The sequence below is a fragment of the Oncorhynchus mykiss genome, chromosome 25 (assembly GCF_057628025.1).
Source record: "Oncorhynchus mykiss isolate SJ-2025 chromosome 25, ASM5762802v1, whole genome shotgun sequence".
NCBI classification, from domain to species: Eukaryota; Metazoa; Chordata; class Actinopteri; order Salmoniformes; family Salmonidae; genus Oncorhynchus; species Oncorhynchus mykiss.
The window spans coordinates 26,892,907-26,910,978 of NC_143046.1; the positions used below are offsets into that span (position 1 = coordinate 26,892,907).

An 18,072-nucleotide genomic window follows, 5' to 3' on the forward strand; every position below is an offset into this window, starting at 1 on the left:
ATGGTAATGGTAATATATACATGTAAACAGGAGTAATAGTGACCAGTAACAGGATAAATAGATACTAAAGGTAATATATACATGTAAACAGGAGTAATAGTGACCAGTAACAGGATAAATAGATACTAATGGTAATATATACATGTAAACAGGAGTAATAGTGACCAGTAACAGGATAAATAGATACTAATGGTAATATATACATGTAAACAGGAGTAATAGTGACCAGTAACAGGATAAATAGATACTAATGGTAATATATACATGTTAACAGGAGTAATAGTGACCAGTAACAGGATAAATAAATAGATACTAAAGGTAATATATACATGTAAACAGGAGTAATAGTGACCAGTAACAGGATAAATAGATACTAAAGGTAATATATACATGTAAACAGGAGTAATAGTGACCAGTAACAGGATAAATAGATACTAAAGGTAATATATACATGTAAACAGGAGTAATAGTGACCAGTAACAGGATAAATAGATACTAAAGGTAATATATACATGTAAACAGGAGTAATATTAACCAGTAACAGGATAAATAGATACTAAAGGTAATATATACATGTAAACAGGAGTAATAGTGACCAGTAACAGGATAAATAGATAGATACTAATGGTGATATATACATATAAACAGGAGTAATAGTGACCAGTAGCAGGATAAATAGATACTAAAGGTAATATATACATGTAAACAGGAGTAATAGTGACCAGTAACAGGATAAATAGATACTAAAGGTAATATATACATGTAAACAGGAGTAATAGTGACCAGTAACAGGATAAATAGATACTAAAGGTAATATATACATGTAAACAGGAGTAATAGTGACCAGTAACAGGATAAATAGATACTAAAGGTAATATATACATGTAAACAGGAGTAATAGTGACCAGTAACAGGATAAATAGATACTAATGGTAATATATACATGTAGACAGGAGTAATAGTAACCAGTAACATAATAAATAGATACTAAAGGTAATATATACATGTAAACAGGAGTAATAGTAACCAGTAACAGGATAAATAGATGGTAATGGAAATCATTAATCAACGAACAGCAGTGTAATTGAGTAATTAATCTAATCAATAATAATTTTAGCAGCAGCGTAGGTTGTGTGTGGGTAGAGACCTGTGGAGCAGCATAGAGTCAGGTAAACCGTATAGATCATCTGTCGGAGATGGAGAGCACTAGTTGTTAGCCATTTAACAGGCTTATGACCAGGGGATAGAAGCTGTTTTGGAGTCTGTTGATCTCAGCCTTGATGCACCAGTACCGCCTGCCGGACAGGAGCATGGAGAACAGTCCATGTCTTGGGTGGTTGGAGTCTTTGCCAATTCTTCAGGCCTTTCTCAGACACTTCGTAGTACGTACATCCTGGACGGCGATGCGCTGGGTCGTCCGCACCACTTGGTTGCGGGCGGTGCAGAGATATTTTAATTAGAGAAGAATGGATGAACTTTTTCAATGGTATAGTTGGTAGCGCTCTACACTTGGTTGTCCATTGCGCATGTAAACAACTATAGCCTCGGCTGCCTAGGCTAAAACAAATATATCTTGCTCGCTCAATAGCAAGCTTCTCTATCCACACTGATTGATGAAGTCATTTCATGTCCAGCTAATAGAAAAAAAGTGGAACGGCCGAAACAAAAAAGAAGAATGGTTCTGTTCTGAATCAAATGATTGGAAAATAATTTGGGCTCCAACCCCTGGTGCTCACCCCCCCCCCCCCCCCCCCCCTCAACACCTTACCCTCACCACTTGCGGTCGGAGTCCAGGATCCAGTTGCAGAAGGAGGTGTTCAGTCCCAGGATCCTGAGATTAGTGACGAGCTGAGAGGGCACTATGGTGTTGAGCGCTGAGCTGTAGTCGATGAACAGCATTCTCACATGTATTCCTCTTGTTCAGGTGGGAGAGGGCAGCGTGGAGTGCAATTGCATTGTGGCGGTATGTTAATTGGAGTGTGTCTAGGATGATGGTGGGGATGTGTGCCATAAAAGCACTTCCTGATTACAGATGTGAGTGCTACAGGGCTGTAGTCATTGTGGCAGGTAGCCTTAGAGTTCTTTTGAACAGGATGGTGATGGTGGTCAACCTGAGACGTGGGGATTACATTGACAGTGACAGTGAAGATGCCTGCCAGCTGGTCTGCGCATGCTGTGAGAACGCATCCTGGAATATGGTCTGGTCCTGTGGCTTTGCGAGTGTTGACCAGAGATGGTGAGCTCATCGACGCTATCGGCGGAGCCCCGAAACATATTCCAGTCAGTGCTAGCAAAGCAGTCCTGCAACATAGCCTCTGATTTGGCGGAGCAATTCTCTACGGAGTGTGTCACGGATACTTCCTGTTTGAGCTTCTGTAAGTAAACAAGAAGCAGGAGTATAGAGACATAATCTAATGTGCCAAAGGGGACAAGAGATGGCCTTGTATGCTTGCGTTTGGGTTGTGTTACAGTGGTCTAACACTTTAACGCCCCTAGTGGTGAAGGAGATGTGTTGATCAAAGTGTCTTAGTGAGGCGGATTTTAAAATCGCAAGCAACAAGAAAAGCAGTCTCCGTGTACATGGTTTCCAGAGTAGATGCGCGAAGAGGATGGCTGTTGTTTTATATGCTCCTAACCAGCTGTGCTATTTTGTTAGTTTTTAGTGTTGTTTTTCACATATTTCTTTACTTATTTTGTACATAATGTTGCTGCTACCATCTCTTATGACCGAAAATCATTTCTGGACATCAGAAGAGAGATACTCACCTCAAACTGGAATAAGCTTTTTCCTCTAACGAGTCCGACGAGAAGGATATATTGCTTCCCGGGAACAGGCCCAAATCCCCGTGCTTTGCGTGAAGAAAAGCCTTCTGAGAATTCATAGGCGAGCGAGTAAACTCCCACTGCCATCCGTTTTATTGGCTAATGTGCAACCATTGGAAAATAAAATGAATGACCTATGATTTAAGATTATGCTACCAACGGGACATTAACAACTGTAATATCTTATGTTTCACTGAGTCGTGGCTGAACGACGACACGGATTATACAGAGCTGGCGGGATTTTCCATGCACCGGCAGAACAGAGAAACTACGTCTGGTAAGACGAAGGGTGTGGGTGTGTGTCTATTTGTCAATAACAGCTGGTGCGCGATGTCTAAAATTAAAGAAGTATCGATGTATTGCTCGCCTCGGTAGAGTACCTCATGATAAGTTGTAGACCACACTATCTACCAAGAGAGTTCTCATCTATATTATTTGTAGCCGTCTATTTACCACCACAGACCGATGCTGGCACTAAGACCACACTCAATCATCTCTATAAGGCCATAAGCAAACAATAAAATGCTCATCCAGAAGCGACGCTCCAAGTGGCCGGGGACTTTAATGCAGGCAAACTTAAATCAGTTTTACCAAAATTTTACTAGCATGTCACATGTACAACCATAGGGGGGGGAAATGTTTACTCCACACACAGAGATGCATACAAAGCTCTCCCCCGACCTCCGTTTGGCAAATCTAACCATAATTCTATCCTCCTGATTCCTGCTTACAAGCAAAAACTAAAGCAGGAAGTACCAGTGACTCGCTCAATATGGAAGTGGTCAGATGACGCAGATGCTACTCTACAGGACTGTTTTGCTAGCACAGACTGAAATATGTTCCGGGATTCATCCAATGGCATTGAGGAGTATACCACCTCAGTCAATAAGTGCATTGACGACGTCGTCCCCACAGTGACCGTATGTACATATCTCAACCAGAAGCCATGGATTACAGGCAACATCCACATCAAGCTAAAGGCTAGAGTTGCCGCTTTCAAGGAGCGGGACACTAATCCGGACATTTATAAGAAATCCTGCTATGCCCTCAGACGGACCATCAAACAAGCAAAGTGTCAATACAGGATTAAGATTGAAAACTTTTACGGACTACAAAGGGAAACCCAGACGTGAGCTGCCCAGTGACGCAAGCCTACCAGACTAGCGAAATGCCTTTTATGCTCACTTTGAGGCAAGCAACACTGAAGCATGCACGAGAGCACCAGCTGTTCCGGATGACTGTGTGACAACGCTCTTGGTAGACGATGTGAGCAAGACCTTTAAACAGGTCAACATTCACAAAGCCGCGGGGCCAGACGGATTACCAGGACGTGTACACAAAGCATGCACAGACCAACTGGCAAGTGTCTTCTCTGACATTTTCAAGCTCTCCCTGACCGAGTCTGTAATACCTACATGTTTCAAGCAGACCACCATAGTCTGTGTGCCCAAGGAAGCAAAAGTAACCTGCCTAAATGATTACCACCCTGTAGCACTCACGTAGGTAGTCATGAAGTGCTTTGAAAGGCTGGTAATAGTTCACATCAACAGCATCCTCCCGGACACCCTAGACCCACTCCAATTCGTATACCGCCCCGGCAGATCCACGGATGATGCAATCACAATCGCACTCCACACTGCCCTTATAAATAAAAGGAACACCTATGTGAGAATGCTGTTCCTTGACTTCTGCTCAGCGTTCAACACCATAGTGCCCACGAAGCTCATCACTAAGCTTAGGACCCTGGGACTAAACACCTCCCTCTGCAACTGGATCCTGGACTTTCTGATGGTCCACCCCCAGGTGGTAAGGGTAGGCAACAACATGTCTGCCACACTGATACTCAACACTGGGGCCCCTCAGCGGTGTATACTTAGTCCGCTCCTGTACTTCCTTCTCACCCACGAATGCATGGCCATGCACGACACCAACACCATCATTAAGTTTGCTGACGACACAACAGTGTTAGGCCTGATCACTGACAACGATGAGACGGCATATAGGGAGGAGGTCAGGGGACTGGCAGTGTGGTGCCAGGACAGCAACCTCTCCCTCAATGTGAGCAAGACAAAGGAGCTGATCGTTGACGACAGGAAAAGGTGGGCCGAACACGCCCCCATTAACATCAACAGGGCTGTAGCAGAGCGGGTCGAGAGTTTCAAGTTCCTTGGTTTCCACATCACCAATGAACTGTCGTGTTCCAAACACACTAAGACAGTTGTGAAGAGGACATGAGAAAACCTTTTCCCCCTCAGAAGACTGAAAAGATTTGGCATGGGTCCCCAGATCTTCAAAAAGTTCAACAGCTGCACCATCGAAAGCATCCTGACCGGTTGCATCACTGCCTGGTACGACAACTGCTTGGCATCTGACCGTAAGGCGCTACAGAGGATAGTGCTTATAGCCCAGTACATCACCTGCCATCCAGGACCAATCCAGGACCCTATATCAGAGGAAATCCCATAAAATTGTCAGAGACTCCAGTCACCCATGTCATTGACTGTTTTCTTTGCTACTGCACGGCAAGCTGTACCGGAGCGCCAAGTCTAGGACCAAAAGGCTCCTTAACAGCTTCTACCCCCAAGCCATAAGACTGCTGAACAATTAATCAAATGACCACCGGACTATTTACACCCCCCCCCCCCCCCCCCCCCTCCATTTGTTTTGTACACTGCTGCTACTCGCTGTTTATTATCTATGCATAGTCACCACCCCTACCTACATGTACAAATTACCTCAACTAACCTGTACAATTCCTGACATTTAATATGTGTAAAAATGCCCTGTCTTAGGTCAGTTAGGATCACCCCTTTATATAAAGAATGTGAGATGTCAGAATAATAGTAGAGAGTGTGATTTATTTCATCACATTCCCAGTGGGTCAGAAGTTTACATACACTCAATTAGTATTTGGTAGCATTGCCTTTAAATTGTTTAACTTGTGTCAAACTTTTCGGGTAGCCTTCCACAAACTTCCCACAATAAGTTAGGTGAATTTTGTCCCATTCCTCCTGACAGAGCTGGTGTAACTGAGTCAGGTTTGTAGGCCTCCTTGCTTGCACAGGATTTTTCAGTTCTGCCCACAAATGTTGTATAGGCTTGAGGTCAGGGCTTTGTGATGACCACTCCAATACCTTGACTTTGTTGTCCTTAAGCCATTATGCCACAAATTTGGAAGTATGCTTGGGGTCGTTGTCCATTTGGAAGACCCATTTGCGACCAAGCTTTAACTTCCTGACTGATGTCTTGAGATGTTTCTTCAATATATCAACATAATTTTCCTCCCTCATGATGGCATATATTTTGTGAAGAGCACCAGTCCCTCCTGCAGCAAAGCACCCCCACAATATGATGCTGCCACCCCCGTGCTTCACAATTGGGATGGTGTTCTTCGGCTTGCAAGCCTCCCCCTTTTTCCTCCAAACATAACGATGGTCATTATGGCCAAACACTTCTATTTTTGTTTCATCAGACCAGAGGACATTTCTCAACATTACAGTCTTTGTCCCCATGTGCAGTTGCAAACCTTAGTCTGACTTTTTTATGGCGGTTTTGGAGCAGTGGCTTCTTCCTTGCTGAGCTGCCTTTCAGGTTATGTCGATGTAGATACTTTTGTACCTGTTTCCTCCAGCATCTTCACAAGGTCCTTTGCTGTTGTTCTGGGATTGATTTGCACTTTTCACACCAAAGTACGTTCATCTCTAGGAGACAGAACGTGTCTCTTTCCTGAGCGGTTTGACGGCTACGTGGTCCCATGGGGTTTATACTTGCGTACAATTGTTTGTACAGATGAACGTGGTACCTTCAGGCGTTTGGAAATTGCTCCCAAGGATGAACCAGACTTGTGGAGGTCTACACTTTTTATTTTGAGGTCTTGGCTGATTTATTTTGATTTTCCCATGATGTCAAGCAATGAGGCACTGAGTTTGAAGGTAGACCTTGAAATACGTCCACAGGTACACCTCCAGTTGACTCAAATTATGTCAATTAGCCTATCAGAAGCTTCTAAAGCCATGACATAATTGTATGGATTTTTCCAAGCTGTTTAAAGGCACAGTCAACTTAGTGTATGTATGTACACTTCTGACCCACTGGAATAGTGATACAGTGAATTACAAGTGAAATAATCTGTCTGTAAACAATTGTTGGAAAAATGACTTGTCATGCATAAAGTAGATGTCCTAACCGACTTGCCAAAACTATAATTTGTTAACAAGAAATTTGTAGAGTGGTTAAAAAACGAGTTTTAGTGGCTCCAACCTAAGTATATGTAAACTTCTGACTTCAACTGTACATAGCCTCGTTATTGTTATTTCATTGTTACCATTTAATATTGTTGACTTTAGTTTTTTTGATAAATATTTTCTTAACTCTTCTTGAACTGCACTGTTGGTTAAGGGCTAGCATTTCACGGTAAGGTCTGCACTTGTTGTATTTGGCGCATGTAACAAATAATGTTTGATTTGATTCCTGCTTGTTCATAGCCTTGTACTTTTCATTAACTGCCAGTTTGTTGTTGTTGTTGTTGTCCTGAGGTGGAACATATACAGCAGTCATGACAACAGATGAAGACTCTCGGGAGGTAGAAGGGTTGGCACTTGACCATCAGGTATTCCATCTGTTGTTGATGAAGAGACATATTCTTCCCCCTCTGCAGTTCCCTGAATCCGATGTCCTGAATTGAGAATCCATTGAGGGTATCTTGTCCGAAAGCCATGTTTAAAAAATATTGAGAATATTGCAGTTACAAGAGTCCCGTTGGTAGCAAATTGGCGATCGGAGGTCATTCATCTTATTATCAAGTGACAAATAGAATGGAGGGAAGTGGTGGCCAGTTTTCCCTTCACCTTAATCTCAACAGGACTTCAATCTCTTGTCACTTTCTAACTTGCGTTTCCTCTTGGGTAGCCCGAAGATTAGATCAGATGTAAATGAAAGTTGAAGCCGATCTGATGTTCAAAAGTTTTTGAGGAAATGTTAGCGGATACACGCCAAAATAATCACAAAATGGAAAAGTTGGGACTCAAGACGGCCGCCATGAAGTATGGCGCCATCATAGAGAGAATGGTCCAACACTAAACTGCCCCCCTGCATCCCCATCTGAGAGCCAACACCAGAAACAGATGTTCCATTTTCCCCATTTTTTCATGAATCATTCCAAAGCCAGCCGGAATCTCTCTCTCTCTCTCTCTCTCTCTCTCTCTCTCTCTCTCTCTTTTTCTCTCTTTTTCTCTCTCCTCTTTTTCTGCCTGTCCTGCTATGCTGGCTATTGCCTCAATAGTCGAGATTACCCAGAACTCTGTGTTCTGTCACAAGTCCCAGAACTCTGCTGCAGTAATCATTACACAGATATCATGATCTCATCTTTAATTTATCTTTAGGTCACCTGTTGATGCTCCCTGAAGAGACCTACAACTCTACCAGACATAGACATAACACAGACTTTATCATTGTCTTTTATCCTGTGTCTGTCCAGGGCTGTATTTTACAGTACAACATGTGTTGACCTATATTACTATATAAAAGCACTGTGGCTCTTCATCCTCTGTCAGTGGGGCAGCTGCCGGACACGGACACAGGAGTGGGGTGCTGGGTAGAGGTGGGGGTTCCTCCCCTCTGGACGGGCCTGAGCTGTAATGGCAGAGTAAAGAGCTTAAAATGGCACGGAAATTAACTTCCTGTCCCGCCATACACATATCTCATTACTTCCTGCTTTCCTCACATGGATCAGATGGCTGCCCCTGAAATCAGATCCCTGTTTCCCAGAGCCTTCATTTCCTCCTCTGTCTTCCCTGCTCTTCCGCAGTGGCCTGATGGTTCAGATGAGGAAAGGAGAAGTTGTTTCCTGCCTTTACTTTCTATATAAACGAAAGGGATGTTTTTGATAACTTTGTCTCAACAATGCATCCTAGATGTTTTGTTTCTGTGTGGAAATCTATGTATGGTGTGTCTGGTGTCTGGTAGGTGCGACCATCTGGTGTGTGAGTCTGGTGTGTGTGAGACTGTGTCTGTTGTGGGAGTCTGGTGTGTGTGAGACTGTGTCTGTTGTGTGAGTCTGGTGTGTGTGAGACTGTGTCTGTTGTGTGAGTCTGGTGTGTGTGAGACTGTGTCTGTTGTGTGAGTCTGGTGTGTGAGACTGTGTCTGGTGTGTGTGAGACTGTGTCTGTTGTGTGAGTCTGGTGTGTGTGACTGTCTGGTGTGTGTGAGTCTGGTGTGTGAGTCTGGTGTGTGTGAGACTTTGTCTGTTGTGTGTGTGAGTCTGGTGTGTGAGAGTCTGGTGTGTGAGACTGTGTCTGGTGTGTGTGAGACTGTGTCTGTTGTGTGAGTCTGGTGTGTGTGAGACTGTGTCTGTTGTGTGAGTCTGGTGTGTGAGATGGTGTCTGGTGTGTGTGACTGTCTGGTGTGTGTGAGTCTGGTGTGTGTCAGTCTGGTGTGTGAGTCTGGTGTGTGTGAGACTGTGTCTGTTGTGTGTGTGAGACTGTGTCTGTTGGTGTGTGTGAGACTGTGTCTGTTGTGTGTGTCCCTCAGGGTATGATGACATCTGTGATGTCCTTTGTCCAGAATGTCTGACTGACGTTATTACCACACAAAGACGGTCTATTGTCAAGGTTCCCATTAGCCTGGCTACGCCTGGGATCCCCCTAATGCTCTTTCCAGTGCTGCACATGCCTGATCCATGTGTTCATGTGACTCTGTGTATGGTGAGAGTGTATACCTCTTTGTGTACATTTGTGTGTGAGTGTGACTGGTGGAAATGTGCCTAATGAAGCCAGATGGGAAGATGGGATAAGTGTATGATAAAAGAACAATCCCCCCCATTCTGTTGTGTGTGTGTGTGTGTGTGTGTCCCAAGGCATCGCCCCACTTCCTGTTGCACAGTCACAGGAAGCAGGAAGTCGGCTCAATCAGAAATAACCTTTAAATTTCAACCACATTATAACGCAGATATTCTGTGTTCCGGATTGAATCTAGCCTCTAGGATCCCAGCGACGTTAGTCAAGAGGAATGAAAGATGGATTCTATATTATATCAATGTGATTCTAAAGATATTTATCCATTACATAGGATTGTGTAACCTAGAATAAAATGTGTAGTGTATCCTAATAGCTTAACAACATTCTCTCAATAATATAGAGTGTTCTGTATAGTTCCATCGATTGCAATACATACTGTACATATTTAAAACTTTGGAATATGATCAATTTAAAGCAAAAACAGGTGTCTTCAGATAGGCTATGTATTACATAATGCGCATCCACGTTCACTTTGAGGACTGTCGGAAGAAGTTGTCACATTTCTACTGAGGCTGAGGAAACATTGTCATCTTGCTTTCATCCCCCCTTCCCCTCATCCCATTTCCCCTGTTTCCACATCGCAGCGGACACTTCAAACGGGCGTGTGAGTTGAGGCTGCTGGGAGCAGAGGATTATGGGATAGCGTGGTGCTGATGAAGTCTGGTGGATCTGGGTCACAGATAAAAGCTGAGCAAACTGATGCAGAACTACTGCCACTTTAAAAAAAAACCTGGCCAACAGAACAGACTGGAACACTGTGGTTGCCAGGACAACTTTACTAGTTGTTTGATGTGCTGTAATGCCTTAGTTGGGTATCTATAATCATGATACATGATTATGGTAGAATTTAAGTTGGATCCTAATTATGTTGTTAGTGACTGTCTTGAATATTGCATCATTCTGCACTATTTTATTAACACAATTTATAAAGTTCCCTTAACTAAAATACATTTTTCCCATCTTACAAACCAAGCTGCACGGTAGAAAAGACTCTCGATGGACAACAAGGGTTTAATGATTTCTGAACCTTTAATTTGAAACGTCAGTGTTCAAGGGAAAATAAAACAGCAATATAAATATTAGCATAACAAATAAGAGATTAGGGGGGGGGGGGTTAAGAGTTTCATAAGAAAGATATCAGGCCACAGCACGGGAGAGGATTAATTCAGCAGCAGACGGACATACACACATATATAATATTTATAATCATTTGTTCATATGGACAGAGAGAGAGAGGCATTCCTGCACAAATGCGCGATATGAATCACAGAAAGAAAACGTAAAGAGGTTACAGAAGGATAGAAACATTTTTTCAATATACTTTTTTGTTTGTTTGGTTTCTTTACAGGGCGGTAAAACGGAGAGAGTGAAAAATGAACACAAAAATATGCGCAACACATATCACAAGTTAACTAGTCTATGTGTGTCACTGTTTACTCATCGTCTAAAGTTAGCAACTTTATTTATTTACACTGAAGAGTTAGTTAGTTGGCCTTCATGGTGTGTAGTTACTACATTGCAACACAAACTGTAGAAGAACATTTCAGAGATCTTCTTTTCTCACAGCGGTTTTCATATTTTTCTTGAAAAACAAATGCAACACATTCCAGTAGTAAAGCCACGCCTTGTGGAGAGATGCTGGACGTGGTCCGTACTATACAAACAACTGGCTCATGCCATCGACAGGACCAGTGTTTATTTACAGTGGGGAAGAGCCTTCACTGGACCAGGGAGTGGAGGGCAGAGTCTTGAGGTTAGCTTTACCAGAGTGGATTTACACTGAGGGGATAGATACAGCGAGGAATGGAACTAGCGAACTCTGTCCCCGCTCCCTTCTTCTGAAGTGGTATCTCCTCTGTGACATGGAGAGATGTGCTTGGCTCTGTCAACCTCTAACCTGGGTCAGTGCATTCGAGGAAGTTTAGGGGTGGACCTTGCCTATGTACATTCAGTGAGTAGAGCCAAGGTCGTTGTCCCCCTCCCAGTCAATCTAATGGTACCAACCCAGACGTCGTACCCCATCCCTTTCCACTCCCCCTTGAACCCTGCCTCCATGCTGCCTCTTCATGTGGTGGGAGCCTGACAGACGGACGACAAACTAAAGACTTCCTACGTATCTTCTAAACAACTCTTATGCTGCTGAGTCGTCAAAAAACATGTCTTATCACATCAAGAAATATAACTATCTGCACTTCAGGATACATAGCAAGGGGTGAACACTCAATCTGGAGCCTAGTGACCTAAGAAGTGTAACTTCTCAGCAATTTGTTGAAGATCTCTACTTGTGCCCTCCTCTGAAGGGCTTTTTACCCTACAGCTCATCTTTACAGTATGAACAGTGCATCTCCCATGGTTGAAGTGGGATAGCCAGTGAGGGGAGGGGGCATAAGGGGACAGCAGGTGGTCTCTATGCCCATCTATGGTGTTCTAAAAAAGGGAGAGGAGTTAAGGTGGTCGTCCTCTTTGCAACACTTAAGCAATGCATTGTTGAATCTTCTAGAAGGTCTGTGGTTTGAAGCTATAGGAACATGCAGAGGAGTAGAATACTCCCAGTGGACACGATACCCTTGTGTTCCAAAGAGCTGTGGTGTAGGATCCTATGAGGCTGATCCTATATAGCGGTGGAGGCTCGACGCTCACGTCGGGATTTTCACATTCAACTGAGTGCCGCACAGATTGGTTTTAGAACTGCTATATAGGAATCTATACTATAGTCATCTACTATAGTCAACACTGATCTCCTTTCCAACTCAGGAAAATAAACAATTACAAATCCAACATGAAACATCTTAGGGAACATGGTTAAAATATCAACCTGTGAATACGTCACTGGGTGAACCTTGTTACCCCAGCTAGGTTTCTTACACTCAATCTGTTGTCTGAAGTGAATCCAAATTCATTGACCCCCCCCCCCCCCCCCCAACTCCAGTCTTCCTTACCAGGAAATACCATTAATACTTTGCTGTTGAGTAGAACAGAACACAGGCTTTCCAAAAACAACTGTTTCTAGCTAGCCTTCAGAAAGAAAACAACTGTTTCTATCTAGCCTTCAGAATGAAAACAACTGTTTCTAGCTAGCCTTCAGAAAGAAAACAACCGTTTCTATCTAGCCTTCAGAAAGAAAACAAAAACAACCGTTTCTAGCTAGCCTTCAGAAAGAAAACAACCGTTTCTAGCTAGCCTTCAGAAAGAAAACAAAAACAACCGTTTCTAGCTAGCCTTCAGAAAGGAAACAAACACAACCGTTTCTAGCTAGCCTTCAGAAAGAAAACAACCGTTTCTAGCTAGCCTTCAGAAAGAAAACAAAAACAACCGTTTCCATCTAGCCTTCAGAAAGGAAACAAACACAACCGTTTCTAGCTAGCCTTCAGAAAGAAAACAACAACAACCGTTTCTAGCTAGCCTTCAGAAAGAAAACAAAAACAACCGTTTCTAGCTAGCCTTCAGAAAGGAAACAAAAACAACCGTTTCCATCTAGCCTTCAGAAAGGAAACAAAAACAACCGTTTCTAGCTAGCCTTCAGAAAGGAAACAAAAACAACCGTTTCCATCTAGCCTTCAGAAAGAAAACAAAAACAACTGTTTCTAGCTAGCCTTCAGAAAGAAAACAAAAACAACTGTTTCTAGCTAGCCTTCAGAAAGAAAACAACAACAACCGTTTCTAGCTAGCCTTCAGAAAGAAAACAACCGTTTCTAGCTAGCCTTCAGAAAGAAAACAAAAACAACTGTTTCTAGCTAGCCTTCAGAAAGGAAACAAAAACAACTGTTTCTAGCTAGCCTTCAGAAAGAAAACAACAACAACCGTTTCTAGCTAGCCTTCAGAAAGAAAACAAAAACAACTGTTTCTAGCTAGCCTTCAGAAAGGAAACAAAAACAACTGTTTCTAGCTAGCCTTCAGAAAGAAAACAAAAACAAAATGTCAATGCGGTTTCGAAACCTTCAACCCTTTCCAGATTCAAGAGCCCAAAAACAAACATTCCCAAACCATCTCCATATTTTGTGTTATCATATGAGCGTGACCAATACAATTCCAACCATGGTTAGAGTAAACGCATTGTGTGGAAAAGTGGGGGTGAGCGAGGGTTGAATTCACAGGAGGTTGGTGGCACTTTAATTGGGGAGGACAGGCTTGTGGTAATGGCTGGAGAGGAATGGTATCAAACACATGGTTTCCATGTCTTTGATGCCATTCCATTCGCTCTGTTCCGGCCATTACGAGCATTCCTCCCCTCAGCAGCCTCCTGTGGTTAAATTTCATTTCTCATTGGGTTGTTCTCTTCTCATCGTATACTCCATATCTATCCATTCATCGTTCGTCCTTCCATCCATCCTACTTCTTCTCTTTCTTGGTGGACTTCTTCTTGGAGGCGGGGGTCTGGGCAGCCTTGGGGGGTTCAGGCTGAGCCGAGGCCTCGGAGGGCTGGGCCTGCAGGGCCTGTTGTTGGGCTGCCATCTGCTGCTGCATCAGCATCTGCTGTTGCTGCTGCTGCTGCTGGGGATTGGAGGTCAGGGTGGCCGTGCTGCCAGGGATGTAGACGTTCTGACGGTAGTCGGGCACGTGCTGCAGGGTGAACTGGGGACTGTAACGGGTGCTTAGACCCATGGTGCCTGGTCCCAGGGTGGCGGTCGCTTCGCTCACTTCTGGGGAGAAGAGGGGCAGAGCGGGGAGGAGGAGAGCAGAGAGGAGAGAGAACATATTAACAAGATGTTCTGACACGGCAGAGATGACTTGTTTGTTAGGATTTCAATGATCACTTCTATGTGTTGCTTGGTAAACGTGTGTGTTTATGCAAAGCTAATTGGACTGAAATGAAGTGAATCGAGAGAGACTAAAATAATAAAGGCAGAGACCTTTTGTCAAGGTGGAGAAACTTGTGAATTCATGGTGTGCATGTGTGTGTGTTCATTTCTGAATGTATGTTTTATTTTATTTTTTATTTCATTTCACCTTTATTTAACCAGGTAGGCAAGTTGAGAACAAGTTCTCATTTACAATTGCGACCTGGCCAAGATAAAGCAAAGCAGTTCGACACATACAACAACACAGAGTTACACATGGAGTAAAACAAACATACAGCCAATAATACAGTATAAACAAGTCTATATACGATGTGAGCAAATGAGGTGAGATAAGGGAGGTAAAGGCAAAAAGGCCATGGTGGCAAAGTAAATACAATATAGCAAGTAAAACACTGGAATGGTAGATTTGCAATGGGAGAATGTGCAAAGTAGAAACAAAATAATGGGGTGCAAAGGAGCAAAATAAATAAATAAATAAAATACAGTAGGGAAAGAGGTAGTTGTTTGGGCTAAATTATAGATGGGCTATGTACAGGTGCAGTAATCTGTGAGCTGCTCTGACAGTTGGTGCTTAAAGCTAGTGAGGGAGATGTGTGTGAGTGACCTAGCTGCTAGCTCATAATTCTCTTCCAGCCCAGAGCTACAGGGACACACACACATCCCGACCCCGTTGCCTGCTCTCTGCCTCCACTACACGCACGCACGCATGCTCACACACACAAACGCAACCACACAAGCTAGTAGAATTAGACTACGGATAAAAGAAGCTGGGACAATAGCTGATTTGACAAGGCTGTTTCTGCTACCCTAACTGACTGTGCTATCTCCTAACTGACTGTGCTATCTCCTAACTGACTGTGCTATCTCCTAGCTGACTGTGCTATCTCCTAACTGACTGTGCTATCTCCTAGCTGACTGTGCTATCTCCTAGCTGACTGTGCTATCTCCTAACTGATTATTAATGCACTACCTAAAGCACCATCTGCCTTTGATAACATTCTAAACCCTCCGTTTCTAGTTGTTAACATGACTCGTCTGGGACCTCTGTTTCTAGTTGTTAATATGACTCGTCTGGGACCTCTGTTTCTTGTTGTTAATATGACTCGTCTGGTAGCTTCTGTTTCTAGTTGTTAATATGACTCGTCTGGTAGCCTCTGTTTCTAGTTGTTAATATGACTCGTCTGGTAGCCTCTGTTTCTAGTTGTTAATATGACTCGTCTGGTACCTCAGTTTCTAGTTGTTAATATGACTCGTCTGGGACCTCTGTTTCTTGTTGTTAATATGACTCGTCTGGTAGCTTCTGTTTCTAGTTGTTAATATGACTCGTCTGGTAGCCTCTGTTTCTAGTTGTTAATATGACTCGTCTGGTAGCCTCTGTTTCTAGTTGTTAATATGACTCGTCTGGTACTTCTGTTTCTAGTTGTTAATATGACTCGTCTGGTAGCCTCTGTTTCTAGTTGTTAATATGACTCGTCTGGTAGCTCTGTTTCTAGTTGTTAATATGACTCGTCTGGTACCTCTGTTTCTAGTTGTTAATATGACTCGTCTGGGACCTCTGTTTCTAGTTGTTAATATGACTCGTCTGGTACCTCTGTTTCTAGTTGTTAACATGACTCGTCTGGTAGCCTCTGTTTCTAGTTGTTAATATGACTCGTCTGGTAGCCTCTGTTTCTAGTTGTTAATATGACTCGTCTGGTAGCTCTGTTTCTAGTTGTTAATATGACTCGTCTGGTAGCTCTGTTTCTAGTTGTTAATATGACTCGTCTGGTAGCTCTGTTTCTAGTTGTTAATATGACTCGTCTGGTAGCCTCTGTTTCTTGTTGTTAATATGACTTGTCTGGTAGCTCTGTTTCTAGTTGTAAATATGACCCGCCTGGTACCTCTGTTTCTTGTTGTTAATATGACTCGTCTGGTAGCCTCTGTTTCTAGTTGTTAATATGACTCGTCTGGTACCTCAGTTTCTAGTTGTTAATATGACTCGTCTGGGACCTCTGTTTCTTGTTGTTAATATGACTCGTCTGGTAGCTTCTGTTTCTAGTTGTTAATATGACTCGTCTGGTAGCCTCTGTTTCTAGTTGTTAATATGACTCGTCTGGTAGCCTCTGTTTCTAGTTGTTAATATGACTCGTCTGGTACCTCAGTTTCTAGTTGTTAATATGACTCGTCTGGGACCTCTGTTTCTTGTTGTTAATATGACTCGTCTGGTAGCTTCTGTTTCTAGTTGTTAATATGACTCGTCTGGTAGCCTCTGTTTCTAGTTGTTAATATGACTCGTCTGGTAGCCTCTGTTTCTAGTTGTTAATATGACTCGTCTGGTACCTCTGTTTCTAGTTGTTAATATGACTCGTCTGGTAGCCTCTGTTTCTAGTTGTTAATATGACTCGTCTGGTAGCTCTGTTTCTAGTTGTTAATATGACTCGTCTGGTACCTCTGTTTCTAGTTGTTAATATGACTCGTCTGGTACCTCAGTTTCTAGTTGTTGATATGACTCGTCTGGTACCTCTGTTTCTAGTTGTTAATATGACTCGTCTGGTAGCTCTGTTTCTAGTTGTTAATATGACTCGTCTGGGACCTCTGTTTCTAGTTGTTAATATGACTCGTCTGGTACCTCTGTTTCTAGTTGTTAACATGACTCGTCTGGTAGCCTCTGTTTCTAGTTGTTAATATGACTCGTCTGGTAGCCTCTGTTTCTAGTTGTTAATATGACTCGTCTGGTAGCTCTGTTTCTAGTTGTTAATATGACTCGTCTGGTAGCTCTGTTTCTAGTTGTTAATATGACTCGTCTGGTAGCTCTGTTTCTAGTTGTTAATATGACTCGTCTGGTAGCCTCTGTTTCTTGTTGTTAATATGACTTGTCTGGTAGCTCTGTTTCTAGTTGTAAATATGACCCGCCTGGTACCTCTGTTTCTTGTTGTTAATATGACTCGTCTGGTACCTCTGTTTCTAGTTGTTAATATGACTCGTCTGGTAGCTCTGTTTCTAGTTGTTAATATGACTCGTCTGGGACCTCTGTTTCTAGTTGTTAATATGACTCGTCTGGTAGCTCTGTTTCTAGTTGTTAATATGACTCGTCTGGTAGCTCTGTTTCTAGTTGTTAATATGACTCGTCTGGTAGCCTCTGTTTCTAGTTGTTAATATGACTCGTCTGGTACCTCTGTTTCTAGTTGTTAATATGACTCGTCTGGTACCTCTGTTTCTAGTTGTTAATATGACTCGTCTGGTACTTCTGTTTCTAGTTGTTAATATGACTCGTCTGGTAGCTCTGTTTCTAGTTGTTAATATGACTCGTCTGGTAGCCTCTGTTTCTTGTTGTTAATATGACTCGTCTGGTAGCTCTGTTTCTAGTTGTTAATATGACCCGTCTGGTACCTCTGTTTCTAGTTGTTAATATGACTCGTCTGGTAGCTCTGTTTCTAGTTGTTAATATGACCTGTCTGGTACTTCTGTTTCTAGTTGTTAATATGACCCGTCTGGTACCTCTGTTTCTAGTTGTTAACATGACCCATCTGGTACCTCTGTTTCTAGTTGTTAATATGACCCGTCTGGTAGCCTCTGTTTCTAGTTATTAATATGACTCGTCTGGTAGCTCTGTTTCTAGTTGTTAATATGACTCGTCTGGTAGCTCTGTTTCTAGTTGTTAATATGACTCGTCTGGT

At 42.8% G+C, this 18,072-nt stretch overlaps 1 protein-coding gene across 46 annotated transcripts in view; it reads right to left on the reverse strand.

Moving 5' to 3' along the window:
• Positions 1 to 10,627: 10,627 nt before the first annotated feature.
• Positions 10,628 to 18,072, reverse strand: part of LOC110504427 (protocadherin gamma-A11-like) — a 244,201-nt gene continuing 236,756 nt past the window's right edge. For 23 of the 46 annotated variants that reach the window (XM_090219532.1, XM_090219516.1, XM_090219523.1 and 20 more), the window contains exon 4: positions 10,628 to 14,254. In XM_090219532.1, coding sequence (XP_090075658.1) covers positions 13,947 to 14,254 — 308 coding nt within the window. In that variant the 3' untranslated portion in view covers positions 10,628 to 13,946. Of the gene's footprint in view, positions 14,258 to 18,072 lie in introns of all 46 variants that reach the window. The other 23 variants (XM_090219530.1, XM_090219514.1, XM_090219517.1 and 20 more) reach the window with 1 other exon arrangement.